General features: G+C 47.2%; 1 protein-coding gene across 1 annotated transcript in view; it reads right to left on the reverse strand.

The window, feature by feature from the left end:
* The window catches only part of MMP15 (matrix metallopeptidase 15), a 161,378-nt gene extending 147,611 nt beyond the window's left edge, over window positions 1-13,767 (reverse strand). The window contains exon 1 of the mRNA XM_033940918.1: window positions 12,968-13,767. Within this exon, the coding sequence (XP_033796809.1) occupies window positions 12,968-13,081 (114 nt within the window). The 5' untranslated portion in view covers window positions 13,082-13,767. The remainder of the gene's footprint in view (window positions 1-12,967) is intronic.
* Between the last annotated feature and the right edge of the window lie 1,605 nt (window positions 13,768-15,372).

Consider the following 15,372-nt stretch of genomic DNA (forward strand, 5'->3'; position numbering starts at 1 on the left):
TAAAATATATAGTCAAGTTTACGTTTCGCACAAGCGACTAAATGAAACAGAATTAAAAGTGTTTTGCTCCCGAGTTTCTTTTATATTCAGTGTCTGGTGCATCACGTTGTAGCATCCAACAATAGTCGGCAAGCATTGACGGATTCCAATTGCCCTGGTATCGTTTCTCCATCGTAGCTATGTCTTGATGAAACCTTTCACCGTGCTCGTCACTCACAGCACCGAGATTTGCGGGGAAGAAGTCCAAGTGTGAATGGAGGAAATGAATCTTGAGTGACATATTGCACTTCATTCTCTTGTATGCTTTGAGAAGTTTGTCTACCAGCTGAATGTAGTTTGGGGCTCTGTAATTGCCCAGAAAATTGTCAACAACGTCTTTCAAGGCTTTCCAGCCAATTTTTTCCGGCCCAACTAACAGATCTTCAAATCGCTTGTCACTCATAACATGTCTGATCTGGGGGCCAACAAAAATACCCTCTTTGATCTTGGCATCAGTTATTCTTGGGAACATCTGTCTTAAATAACGAAAACCTTCCCCTTCCTTGTTCATTGCTTTCACAAAATTCTTCATGAGTCCCAGTTTAATGTGAAGAGGAGGCAAAAATATCTTTGTCGGGTCAACAAGCGATTCATGTGCTACATTTTTCTGTCCTGGAACTAACTTTTTACGGAGTGGCCAGTTCTTTCTAGAATAGTGCGACTCTCTGTCTCGGCTGTCCCATTCGCAGATGAAACAGCAGTACTTTGTATAGCCAAGCTGCAGTCCTAGTAACAGAGCAACGACTTTGAGGTCTCCACAGATATTCCAGTTATACCTGGTATACTGGACATACTTTAGTAACATTTCCATATTCTCATATGTTTCTTTCATATGTGCTGCATAGCCAACAGGTACTGAAGGATAAACGTTGCCATTGTGCAACAGAACAGCTTTCAGGCTTAACATTGACGAATCAATGAAAAGACGCCACTCTTCCGGGTTGTGATCACAACCAAAGACCGAGAACAATCCTTCAATGTCACAACAGAAACAGAGACTGTCGACTTGTGCAAAAAATTTGGTTATATCATGATGCCGGTCTCGAAACACAGAAATTTTCGTACCTGGTGATAGCAAACACCATTCCTGCAGTCTCGAACCTAGCAGCTCAGCTTTTGCTTTTGACAGACCCAAATCTCTGACCAAATCGTTCAATTCGGACTGTGTTATCAGATGTGGATCGCCTGATGAGGATGGTTCAAAATCCGGGTCAATGTCACTGTTAGAACCCTGCACTGCAGTTTCTTCATCTGGTTCGTCTAAGGTCCAATCCTCTGGTGGTTTCGGAACTGGAAGACTGTCATCATGTGGCATGGGTCTCATTGCTGAAGGCAGATTAGGATATTCAATTGACTTCTTGTTTTTGGCAGAGAAACCAGACACATTAGTCAAACAGAAATAACAGTCCATCACATGGTCTTTCTGTTCTCGCCATATCATCGGAACAGCAAATGGCATCGTCTTTCGAGTACCTCTGAGCCAGGCTCTCAGACTAACAGCACATGTCGCACAGCAAATGTGAGGCGCCCATTGCTTGTCTTGATCACCTATTTTGCAGCCAAAATACAGATGATAGGCTTTCTTTACAAGGGCAGTCATCGAACGTCTCTGAGGCGTAAGTGTATATTCCCCACAGATATAGCAGAATGTGTCGCGGCTGTTACGACACCGACGAGACATATTGCCCGACACCAAAACGTCTATAGCATCAAGCTTACTTACTGTTATATTGCTACAGCTACTATACTACTATACTTTACTATACTGATACTATATACACACACGGACTATCTATATTAACCAAATGAGCAGGATCGGTGTATGGAAGCCACCATTATAGCATGGTGAGACAGCGCAAGCTCGTTCAGACCTGCCCAGACATGCCCAGGATGTCATCTTCCATAAAACAGCTTCCAACCTGGCTAGATTTTATGCATGGACATACCCAGGCGGCACAAACCGTTGTTGATAAGACACTTATGGGAGAAAAAATTGTTTGCATCCAAATATAAGAAAAAATCACGACAAAATTGAAGATTTCTCTGAAATGGTACGTGATGGGTAATTTTTGATGTAATATTCATGATCAGCACCCAAAATTCTATAAGAAACACCCAGCAGTGTTCAGGAAGCAAAAACTTTGTTGTGCAGTGAATTATTAGTATCATTGTTAGAGAAGATAAAATCATATTGGGCAAGGGAAAACAAGCTTATTATGCAATTAGACCTTTCAAGCGCATTTGATTTGGCAGATCATAAAGTTCATCTTAATGCTTTAAATAACATAGGTATAGTTGGAAATGTATTGACTTGGTTTCAAGGGTTTCTATTATTCAAATCCTATAATCAAGATGTAAGAAGTTTTGGTGGAAAAGTGGCTGCCACCATCAAGAGTGCCACAGGGTTCTCCTTTATATCCTATTTTATTAATTGTATTACTTTCATCACTAGAGAAAAAATTTGAAACGGCAGGTTATCACGTGCTTACCTATGCTGACAATATTAAAGTCTTGTTCCAATTGGATAATATATTACAAGATATTAATCAGAAAATTTCAGTGTTCACTTGATTACAGATTGGATAAATGCTTCTTGTCTAAAATTGAACAAAGATAAAACTACTGTATTTTTCGCTCCATAAGACGCACCCACCTGTAGAGGACGAAAAACCAAGAAAAAAAAATTTGATTCAGAAATTTTTTACCCTGGTTTTTCCTCCTCTACACATAGGTGCATCTCGTGGTCTGGTGCTGGGAAGCCTGCAGCCCAATGCCCAAAGCCCCCTGGTACTTTTTTTTAACTGGCGTGGTCGGTACTGGACGGCTGCTTTTCTCCCTGCAGTGCGGCACATAAGGCAGGAGCACCCTTTGCGCTTCCTGCCTGGTCCCACGCTACTCCGTGACTGGCTTGCCATCAGTTCTTGCAAATTGCGAGAACTAACGGCAAGCCAATCACAGAGCAGAGCAGGACCATGTAGTGCAAGCACTAATATTAAGCAAATTAGATTACTGCAACATAGTTTATCTGGAAATTCTTACATATCTGCTTAAATGTTTGCAGACTATACATAATTCAGCTGTTCAATTAATTTATAAATTATGAAAATCAGAATTACACCTTCTTATATAGCTTTACCTTGGTTGCCAATCAAGGCTAGAGACACATTCAAGTTATGCTGTTTGGTGTTTAAAGCATTATATAGATTGACCCTCACAATATATGAGCAAGTTAAATTTGCAGACCATTGACTGGACAATATTATAATGCTCGGAATACTTTAACATTACAATTCCCCAGTTTAAAGGGAATTGTATTCAAGATTGTTTACTATCTGCTTTCTTTACCAGGCCACCACTGTATGGCCAATCTTGCCAATTCAAATACGATCTGTAGTAATTCTTACCATTTTCAAAAAAGCACTTAAACTAAACTAAACTAAACCTTAGGTTTGTATACCGTGCCATCTCCACAAGCGTAGAGCTCGGCACGGTTTACAGGGTTAGGTTGAAAAGGAGCTACAATGAAGGGTTATAGGATAGGAGCTAGGAAGATAAAGAGGGACAGGGTACCAAAGAGCAGGAGGTGTTAGATTTTTGAAAAGAGCCAAGTTTTCAGTTGTTTGCGGAAGGATTGGAGGGAGCTTCAAATTCTGAGCGGGGATATGAGGTTGTTCCAGAGTTCTGTGGTTCTAAAGGGGAGGGATGTTCCTAGTTTTCCTACGCGGGATATACCTTTTGCAGAGGGGAATGATAGTTTCAGTTTTTGGGAGGATCTAGTGGAATTAGGGTTAATCTTAGTAGTTAATAATGGAATAATGTCTTGTTATTTATGTATATCCTGGTTTAATTAATTTAGTTCTTTATACGTAATTCACTATGAAATATATAAATTATTTAACCAATACTACTACATTTAGGGCTCCTTTTACTGAGCTGCGGTAGCGTGATTCGCGCGCGCTAACTCCCACGTTATGCGAAAAAACTAACGCCAGCTCTATGGAGGTGTTAAGTGTCTAGCGCACAGCATTGTACTGCACGCTAAAACCACTAGCGCAGCTTAGTAAAAGGAGCCCTAAGTTTCTATTCTGCAGAAGCTGGAACTCCTCCTTCCGTAGAAAGCATTGGGCCATATTTGGGGGGCTTATTTCTCTGGAATCCTTGGTCCAATTTGTCCCATTTTCAATCTTGTTCTGTTTTTATACCAGTTCTCCCCACGTGCCACTTTTCATCCCATTCTGAGTTATGCCGCCACCCTGATACCACTTGACATCTTAACCCCTTGTACAATTATTTCCAACTATCATTGAACTGGAAAGAATAAACAGGAGATGAAGTGAAATGGCCCTGGCTCTCTATACCCCAACATAATACTGAGGAGGAGCTGTGACTGCAAGGATCAAGGAAGGAGGTATAATGACACGGTGACAAAATTCATCACCGTTCCTGTCCCCGCGGATAACTGCGGGAAACCATCTTCATGTCATTCTTTAAGGAGAGAGTAGAGAGTTGCATGGGGACAGAAATCCCACCCATCCCCGCCAGGATCCTCTCCAACCCCACCCGTCCCCGCCAGGATCCTCTCCGTCCCCACCCGTCCCCGCAAGGAATTACCTCCATCCCCATCCATCCCCATAAAAAGCAGCAATTATTTCTGACAGGATCATCAATTCCACAGTTTCTTTTGTGTTTGTGCTGCTGTTTTCCTTGTGGAATCTCTTTGGTGGAACCCTTTTTTGGTTTTCTGTTCAGGTAATTAACTTATAAACCCCCTCTTTTACTAAGGCTGACTTGTCCATTATATTATATGGATGAACCCTGCTTCCAAAGTCTTCCATCCCCATGGGAGTCCCGTTGGCTAGAGGGGGGTCCCCGTGGAAGTCTCGTGGGCTAGGGGGGGGATTCCGGTAGGACACCCGCGGGACCCGCAGGATTCCCGCGATCCCTGTGCAGACCTTTAGGAGAGAGGGAAGAATCAGAGTATGAATGGCCACAACTACTGACCCACAAGCTTTGCTTTGAAGAATGCTGGTGTAGAAGGACTGAGGTTGAAATAGACACTAGAAAATGACATGGGATTATTTCCTGTGGTAATCCGCGGGGACGGGAACGGTGATGAATTTTGTCACTGTGTCATTCCCATAGGTTTCTCCCAAGAAATGCAATAAACTACTTGCACCTCCCTGGTAAAAAAACAAAAACAAAAAAAAACCAACCAACCAACCAACCCACAAATGAGAGCACCAAAGTTAATATTTTACCACTCCTCTCCCAACCCCAGGCTACTTTTATAGACTCACTGTTCTCTAAGGCAAACATGCAGATTCTGCAAGAAGATAAAAGCCTCTGGTCATGTAATAGTCTATCTAGTTAGGATTAAAGTCTTTTCCTCAGCCAAAGGAAAAAAAAATATATAACAAAGGTTACATGAACAAATTAGTAGCACTTCATCGAGAACATGGTGGCAGCAGGTGTCCATTCAATATTTGAAGAGGATCACTCCGTCTTGAAAACACATTGGGGTCCTTTTATCAAGGCGCGATAGGGGTTTAACGCACGGAATACCGTTAAACCACCTGCCGTGCTAGTCGCTATCGCCTCCATTGACCAGGCATTAGTTTTTTCCTTGCCACAAGGGTTAGCGCGTGATGAAATGTCCGACGCAATAATCCCGCTAGCGCAGCTTGATAAAAGGACCCCAATGTCTTTATTTAATTTCTGTCTATTTTTATGCTTGTGGGTGGGTGGGTGGGGGGATATTTTGTTGGTTTATTTTTTGACTGTATTGTTGAAAGGGTGGGGTGGGATATTTTTCTTTGTATTATTATTTACGGAATTTAAGTGCTTATGTTGATTATTAATGTTTGTAAAATTCATGGCAGTTGTATTAGATTTGAAAATTAGTAAAGATTTATAAACAAAAAACCCCCACAGACGTTAAACAGTACGCAGTGGAACATTTTGACACTTAATAACATATGGATCTGGAACGGCCAAGTTGTTGCCTCTCACACCCCATATTACAAAGCCCTTCGCTGTACTTGCTTACCAAAGTTCATATATTCACAACAATAATGTGGACAATAAATAAACCACAGACACTTTATTGATGGTAAAACCAGGCCGCAGCTTTGTTAACTGGGGACAACCACTAAGCAATCAACAATTGTTTCAACTTCTGAGCTACAAAACATTGCAATTTGACAAGAACTCAAAATTGCATACCTCTGACTCCGCCACGTCAGCAAGAGCCTAAGAGGTGGCATGGACCTCCATGTCCCATTCCGTGCCACCTGCATCAAGGCAGATTCACTCATCTGAGCTCATTTACCCTTAACTGCTCATCCCCCGATGAGCCTAGGGGGTAGGCATGGACCTCCATGCCCCCCTTTTCAGGGTCACCTGACCCTCGGCATTACCACTCAACTGAGCTGACTACCAAATACCTGCTCATCTTTCGATGAGCCAAAACCTTGTAGCTTGGGATTACCGCCACAGGCCTGTAAGATACAGGCCCCCCCACCCAAAACAAAGCTGCGACCCGAGGGATCCCGAGAAGGAGAACCACCTCTCCCAAAGAACTAACCATCCCGCCCAAGGCGCTCCCACACCACAAGCACCCGCTAAGCTTTTGACCATCTTCCATCAGTGGAACCCACTCACCCCCCCATTCCCCAACACTAGCCACTACCAACTAGAGCTCCACTCCTAGATCTCAACCACAGGACCACCTGCGTGTCTCCTGAACCCCCGACACATATACCTATCAGTCCAAATCAGCACTCGGAAGGCCCGAAATGGCTAGCCAATCACACCCCAAGCCCGGTCGCGTATCTAAACCGCACTCCCTGAAGAAAGAACACCCCCACAAAAACCTGCAGCCGTAACAGCCCACTGCAACACGTACAAAAAATGCTCCACACTTTCTACCCACCAAGTTCATACCCTTCACAACAAGCCAAAGCAACCCAGCACGCAACCCTACCCTCCAACCATACCAAAGGCGCCTGCCACCCTGCACCCGATCACTATCCCAATAATGCACAACCAGAAAGTACATCTAAGCCCCCACGAGGGAGCAGCCCAACTGAGAAGTACAGAGCCTACTCCCTGAAGAGGCGGTCAAGAGGGTCACCGGGCACGCTCCCCATGAACCCCCATGGCTCTACCTACCACAGGACCCTAGCACATGCAGGAAAACCTCCCCAACACCTACCGCACCCAAGAAACAGAAAAGAACTGGTACTCACAGCGGACCCCCAGCTGCTGCCCCACCCGGTAAGGGCACCTGCCCACAAGAAACACAGACTTACCCACCGCAATACCATGAGCCAGAGATACACCGAACCCAACTCGTAATCCAAATGCTCCCCCTGCACAATAGGCAAATGGAGTTCAGAAAAGCTCCACGAACAACCCCGACCCCTCAGCGGAACCTCCAGCCACGTGGATGATGACGAACATAGCCCACCACAGCCTGAATAGTAAGGATTCGCGTCCCACACCCATGGGAACGTATGTAGGCCCAACCAGCCCAAACACCACGTCCAGCACTAACAACTCCAATACAGAAGTCCCTCCATCTCTCCTGGGGCAACAAACCCCTGAACCAACCCCCACTACCCCAGGCCACCATCCGACAGCCCAGCCCCAGCTGTCTGACCCATTTGACAAGCCACAAGCACCACAGCAAAGCAGGGACTGACCGCATCATCGCCCAGCCCCAGTGGCGACACGAGCCACCATGCCATCCAGCAGGAACACCCTACATGTCAGGATCCCTGACCAATAGGACTGCACCCCCGCCCAAGACCACGAAGGGGCTCCGACACTCCCTCCCCCTTGTCCATAGGAAAAGAAGAGGGGGAGTGTCAAATGGGAGAGTAAAGCGGTACACCCTTGACGAGTGACCACCCACATCCATTCCAGCAAGGGCCAAAATCACCACTGCAGAGGACAGGCAACCTTATCTCTGCCATAGCCACAGGGGCCTGGGGGCAAGTCAGGATTCGCCCCTTTTTTTATGGTACCCCCCTTTAGCCTCTTAGGAACACTACCCAGCCCGATCAACCACAGCACCGCCCGGTGCTGATAACGAACTGCAACTCCCAGGTCCAACACATGCCACAACCCCAACAGCTCCCAAGCATTGCTACCTGCGAGAGCACCTGGTACCCTGGGCACCAGACAGATGCCACGCCGCCATCCACCCCCAGCATGCCCAAAGACCTACCAGGAAACCAGGGCCGCCCACCCCGCCCTGGAGACTACTCACCTGCGCAGCTGCAGAACCAACCCGCGGCATGCCAGCCAAAAGGAGGGGGTTCCATAAAACTGTGGTATCCTATCATCCACACAGCATGTTCAAGCCACCAGCGTGCCCCCGCACCATCAGGTCCTACCCCCCATAGCACCAGAACCATCCAGTCCTACCCCCAAGATATCACAGAACCACCCATTCTTGCCCAAAGCCACCACCGCAGAAGAGCCCCCAGTTCTGCTACCCAAGATACCGCAGAATCACCTGGCCTTGCCCAAAACCATTGCTGCAGAACAACTCCCAGGTCTGCCACCCAAGATACCGCAGAACCACCTGGTCCTGCCCAAAACTACTGCCGCAGAACAGCCCCCAGTTCTGCGGCATGCCAACTAATGGGGGGGGGGGGAGTGCCGCTGACCGGTGGTGCCCAACAGCAGCCACACAGCACACTCCACCCACCAGCATGCATCCCACACTGCCTGGTCTCCGCCTGAGAAAAACCAGTAGAACCACCTGGTCCTGCATCAAGAGCCACATTTCGCAGCCGCAGAACTGCCCCAGTTCTGCAATCTGCCAGCAAAGGGCGTGCCATTGCTGGCACTGCAGAAGCAGCCACCATGCCCCATTCATGCCAGGAGTACAGAGGAAGTGGCGCCCTCCATAGCAACCACCCTGTCACCCATCTCCCGGACCAGATGCATCAGCAACTTCCAGCTCTGATGCGCCCTGGGACCATCGCTTGGCACCCGCCAGATGACCTCCACCGTTAGACTTGTCCTGAAAAGAGAACAGAAGGAAACAGCAGCAACAGGCAAGCAATACACAGCAGGGACCCTCTTTGCACCCCCCGACTGCAACCACACCAATCTCTGCCCATCACCCAACCGTACCCATGCCAAGACCAATCCACTTCCCCCCCATCCCAGATGATATAGAAGCAGCAAGTCTCCTCCACGTTCTTTTTTTTTTTTTTTTTTGTTATCCACCCAGCAGGAGCACTGGACACCAACCCAGGCGCAGCCCTCCAATGCACTGCATAAGACACCCCCCCTTCTGAAGCGCCCACAACGCCAGGAAACTCCTGTGCACCCCCTCCACAGGAACAGCCAAATACTAGGCCCCTCAGCTGCCAAGAAGGCAGCAACTGTGTCTGGCGTCGCACCGAGGATCCCAGGAAGCGGGTCCCCAGCCATGCCTCCAGACCCCTTCCCCCCGGCTGCTATGGCAACTCATGATACCCCATAGGGGCAGCAGCCAGAGGCCAAAGGCCCAGAAAGCCACTTAGCAGGCTCAGTGAGAGGCAGTGCTGTTGAAAACTGAGGCAAGAGACTGGGAAAAATCAGAAGATGTGCCTGGGATATCTGACCAGCTCATAAGAGGAAAGAGCTGCCAGAACCACTGAGCCACAGTAGGTTCCCGAATCACCAGCCACAAGCCATACTGCACCGGCCCAAGGGGAAAACACACTGGTCCACCTCCCAGGTGCAACCAAGGATGCTTCCCGGGTCACAAAATCACATCACTGTAATGGGGGGAAACTCAACAGTCACCCCTCAAGAGCGCCCAGCCCCTCCTGCACAATCCCCCAGAGAAGATCGCAGGACCACACTCCTGAAGCACCGTGACCGTTGTCCCCACACCAGCCGCAACTTACCCCCCCCTACGCTCGCGCTCACAGCGATAAGCAGCACAGACACAGTGCAGGCCGACCAGACCATGGACCCATGCTCAGAAGCCCCGCCCTGAAGCGGCAATCCAAAGCAGCCGACGTGCACAGAGTAGAACCCAGAGACAACCAGAGAACTCGGCCCAACCCCAGACGTGAGAGCTCCACCCGCTGTCCCAGATGTCCTGTGCACTGCTCCACCACCACCCTGCCGAGTGCTCGTGCGCCCCGCTTGTGCTAGGACCCCTGCCACACCAGCGAGCTATCGAGAAGGGAACGCCTGGAGTGCAGTCAATGGTGCCCAACACACAGGACATGCCCCGCGCACCACCCATAGCTCGCGGTTGCGTGGAAGAGCGGCCCGGCACTACCAATACTGTCAGGGAGTCTAGGAATGGTGGTGCTCCATACGGGACCCGCAAAATCCAAAACCCCGCAAACAAGGTAAGAGCTTACCCAAAAATTGCCTCCGAGGGACCGGGAAGCACATTGTTCCTCGGAGGCATGAAGATTATATATCCCCACCCATCATGCCCTGCTTCTCCTCTCGCAGCCAATCACTCCTCGGCCATCCGGCAGGAAATCATGTCCCTCTTCTCCCTCGCTTTTACCCTACTACCTCCCTCCAAGCCTTTCAAGCAGTCTCACTACAGGCGACTAACTTGGGTCATCCAGCCCACTGTTAAGAGTCGCCCGTCAAGACTAGCTCTTGGGATCTTTCATACTTTTGTCTGTCTGTTTTCATTATAGACTTAGATACTACAGCACATGGATACCAATAATGGAAGAGCAGTGTATAATTTTTCTGAGACAGGAGGAGGTGTGGCTTTCTCAAGGTACCACTTTGGAATCTGGACATGATGATACAAAAAGTAAACACAATACTGAAAAGCCTAGTACCGGTAAGTCTTCTAAACTTCCTGTTTTGTGTTGCTCCTATTACATGTGTAAAAGGAAGTGGGAACGGACAATGAACACTCCACTGAAGATCAGTGATGTAAAACCAACTTGTTTATTTCAGAAAAGGGCACAAGCAGAAGCTGTGGACCCGACACAGCACTGTGTTTTGGCGTCTGAGGAACGCCTGCATCAGGGGTCACTGTAGCGTATACATTCACAGATGGAAGGTCTGGGATAAAACAAAGCTCGGTCCAAATAACATGCCAGAGTAACCAAAATAACTGAAAAGCTATGGAAGCATCTGTGAACATATATGCTAGTGACCCCTGATGCAGGCGTTCCTCGGACGCCGAAACACAGTGCTTTGTCGGGTCCACAGCTTCTGCTTGTGTCCTTTTCTGAAATAAACAAGTTGGTTTTACATCAGTGATCTTCAGTGGAGTGTTCATTGTCCGTTCCCACTTCCTTTTGTACTGTTTTATACCCATGGGTTCTCTGTCCTGTTGGACTTTTTGGTGTTTACTTACACTCTTATTACATGCCCATTCCCTGTGTGACTGCCTTGCATTCATTTCCCCCACATCCCCATCAAAACACAAAGGTCCAATAGTGATGGCCTCCTATTGCTAAGAGCAGAATGAAGATCTCTTTAACAATCTTTTTGTAATAGCTCAAAGCAGGGCTGCCCAAGACAAGAGAGCAATTGCCTGGGATGTCCAACACATCTTATCAGGGAGCAGAGTGCAAATATTTCAGCCATCACTGTAGCAGCAGGAACACTCCTCAACCTTTAAACAACTGCTATAAGGAAGCCAAAAGCACAAAGGAGATGCTGGTGACCCATTCCTGTTATAAAGAAATTGCCTCCACCTTACAGTTGGCTTTGCTCCAACAGGCCCAAGTTGGACTAATAATGGGCCCCAAGGCGAATGGTGGTGGTGGTGGTGGTGCCATCTGAAAACCAAAGCAACCTTGGAGGCCAGCTACTTGGGGAAAGGATACTCTTACGAGGGTGGTTTGAAAAGTTCAGTAAAAAAACAACAATTTAAACAAATATATTTTTAAAAAGCAGTTATATTTCTCAACATAGTACACTTAGGGTTCCTTTTACGAAGCCGCATTAGCAGCTTTACCGCACACATGTTTTTAGCACGCGTTAACCCCCGCGCTAGCCGAAAAACTACCGCCTGCTCAAGAGGAGGCGGTAGCGGCTAGCGCACCTGGCAAATTAGCGCGCGCTATTAAGCGCGTTAAAACCACTAACGCAGCTTCGTAAAAGGAGCCCCTAGTCCAGTGAGTGTCCAGTTTTTCCATCCTGTTGGAAAAATAGGTTTTGTCAAATTTCAAAAAAATGTTTGCTTTTTTTTAACCAAACTTTTCAAACTGCTCTCCTATATTGGGGGCTGTTTGGATTTTTTTGAGTACTTTGTGGTTAGAAATGAGAAGGGTGAAATGTATGAATGGGGAATATTGTATGCTCATCCATAGACACCAACATTTCAAAACGATTGGGGGTATCAAACACAATACAAATAACTCCTCTGTAAACACAATGGAGTTTGCCCAATACTAGGCGTGCTCAGCAATTAGCACCCACAGGCTCATATGTTCTCATCTATCTGAAGGTAGGGCACAGAGCAGAAAGTTTCTTAAATAAGGAGTTAGACAGCATGATTGCTTGTACAGTGTAAGGGTAACTCCATAGTAAAGGACTTAAGGGTGCAAACTGCATACCTCGTTGGAACACAAATGCACAAACAAAATAGCACATACACACAATAAGGTTCCCAGTTACACCAGAGCTAGTGGAATTACACATATTTAAACCAGATGCGGTTATGGAATAGGCTCTCAACATAAGGCCCATGTGTTATCTAGCAGTTGATATATAATCCTTGGCAATGTGGACAGGAATAAGCAGACAGCCTAGATGAGCCAACTGGTCTTTTTCTGTCATCTTGTATCTGCCAAAGTACAGTATATCTGAGCTCTATAGCTGCCCTAAAACAGAGTACCAGAGGTAGCACAGGAGCCCAGGGTAGCTGCAGGGTGCCATTAAAGTGGACAGCAACTTGTGGAAACGACAAATAGCAGGAAAATCGTACCTCAGCGCTGAAGTCTCCGTTCTCTCCCGCCTCACCGAAGTTACTGAACATCAGAAGCAGAAGGAACCTCCAGCCAAGGCCGGCCAGCTTCTCCGCTGCCCCTTTAAGATCCATGACCTTCGCCCTCCGCTGGTCCTTGCTTGAGCGCGCGCTAGGTGATTTTGCGTCGCTCCCAGCTGGGACGAAACCGCAGCGCACGAACCCACGCCAGCCCTTCCAATTCCCACCGGGGGAGAGGGGGGGGGGGTGTGCACAGCCGCTTTAGGGCTCGCCTGCAAATTATCCAGAGCTATGTTAAAAGACCTCGTTCCCAGCGTCCAGTGGGTACAAATAACGCTCCCTCTATGCCGAATAATATCAGCCTTTGGTCCAAAATGAGTTGCAAACCGAACCGCTCAGGCTACGTCCCTGCCGGAGGCCGGTCACGCTGCTCCTTCGGAAAAGCTGTTGCGCTCCAGCACAAGTTGCTGCTGCCCCTCCAGGGAAGGCCCTCGCCGCTTCTGCCCTTTGTCCGCTCGGAGCTCCCGAGTGCAGATGCCGTGCACAGGAACGGTGGGTCCTGCTCTCGCTCGGTCTGAAGGGCGAGAGCAGCGCCTCCGCCCACCCCCCGAGATTAGGACGGTTGGGCCGGCTCTTTCTTTCCCGGAGCAAGGCTGCAGACTGAAGCGCCTGAAACGATCATAGCGCCTAGAAGCCCCGGCTTAGCTCCACGGGGATCGCCCAGTTCTGCTCCTCTTGGGCTTCCCCCCACCCCCACACACTCCTGCTCCAGCTCTTGCAGGTCCTATTCAGATCTCAGGCTCTCCCTCCTGCAAGGGCTGGGTTCTTAAAGGAGCCGCTGGAACTCTTGCACACCTTTAGCTCCTTGACATACACTCCAGGATAGAAATATTATTGAAGGAACATGAGAACTAGGAATTGATTGTAGTAAGGAAAATGATCAGATGCTTTAAAAAGCCAAGTAAGAACATTAAAATTTCTTTATTAGGTGAAAGGACTAGTACAGTATCCATCTGGGCCACAGTTACCTGGCAAGAAAGTAGATCATCTCTATGCTACATACCCCTAGGGATAAGCAGTGGCTTTCTCCAGGTCTAGCTTAATAAGTTTAGGAACTTTTCTTCCTGGAATTTGTCCCAGATCTTTTTTTTTTAATCCAGCTTAACTGCTTTTGCCACATCCTCCTACAATATATTCCAGAGTTTAATTGTGAACATTTTCCCCAATTTGTTTTAAATGTATGACTTAGTAACTTCAGGGTTGTGACTCCTGGTCTTTGTACTTCTGAAAGAATAATCACAGTAAGACAATAAATAATGGCAACCTTGCACTGCCCATCCAATTTACCCAGCAAGGTGATTAGAACTGTGCCCATCTCTCTGTGTGGGCCCCAGTCACCTTCACCCATGCTTAAACTCTGGTTGTCAAGTCTCCAGCCAAGACAACCATATGGTCAGCCAAGCATTATATAGTCTTGCTTGTACCAACATTTCATCCCCAAGTATTGCAGTATTCAACTTATACTCATGATATGTTTCTTTCACCCATGAGCTAAACAGCACCTTCACTGTATGCAACAATGAAATGATCTACAATACTGGAGTTGCCAAAGCTTCACCTGTGTTTTACCATTTACGTGGCAGCAAAAAACAGACCACAGAAGACTGTTCATAATCGGCCTCAATTCCCCTAGTATTTAAGTTGCCGAATATACTTTATCTTTTGCCATTTGCCTGACACAAAACGTAGAAGTCTGTCTGGCATTGGCTTCAGTTCCCCCAGTAATGGAGTTGCTGAATCTTGTTACAGTCTTTTGCCATTTGCGGGACACAAACCGTAGAAGTCTTATCAAGCATCGGCCTCAATTTTGTACAATTGTTATAATTCTATCCTTCATTTTGTTGGTATAATTCAGACACATCCAGGGGGGATGGGAGGGGAGGGATATATCTTTAATATGATTCCTTGATGTAATTGTTGGTTGGGGGAGGGTTTATTTGTTAAGTAAACTATTATAAACCGAGTCACGCTTTCTTGGACTGATGTCTCGGTATATAAAGCCAAGCATTAGATTAGATTAGAAAGGATGACAGATGGGTGATTATCTCCCCAAACTTTTCAGTTCATTATTTTGAAATAGATTTTGTAGATGGATTTCTGTGGTGATTGTCTGTAGTCTGAAGAGGACATGTTGGAGGTGTGGTTTGAGTGGGAATAGGGTGGGCTTATGATTTGTACATTTTTATGCAATAATCAAACTTTTTAGAAAACTTCCTGGGCACAATTTGAACATTTGGGGCTAGACCTGTTTTAACAATGAATAAGTGCCAAAAAGGTTGATAAACTGACCAGATGACTACTAGAGGGATGAAGGCATGTTTTGCCCACACACCCTCCCACCCCTC

The sequence above is a fragment of the Geotrypetes seraphini genome, chromosome 4 (assembly GCF_902459505.1).
Source record: "Geotrypetes seraphini chromosome 4, aGeoSer1.1, whole genome shotgun sequence".
NCBI lineage: Eukaryota > Metazoa > Chordata > Amphibia > Gymnophiona > Dermophiidae > Geotrypetes > Geotrypetes seraphini.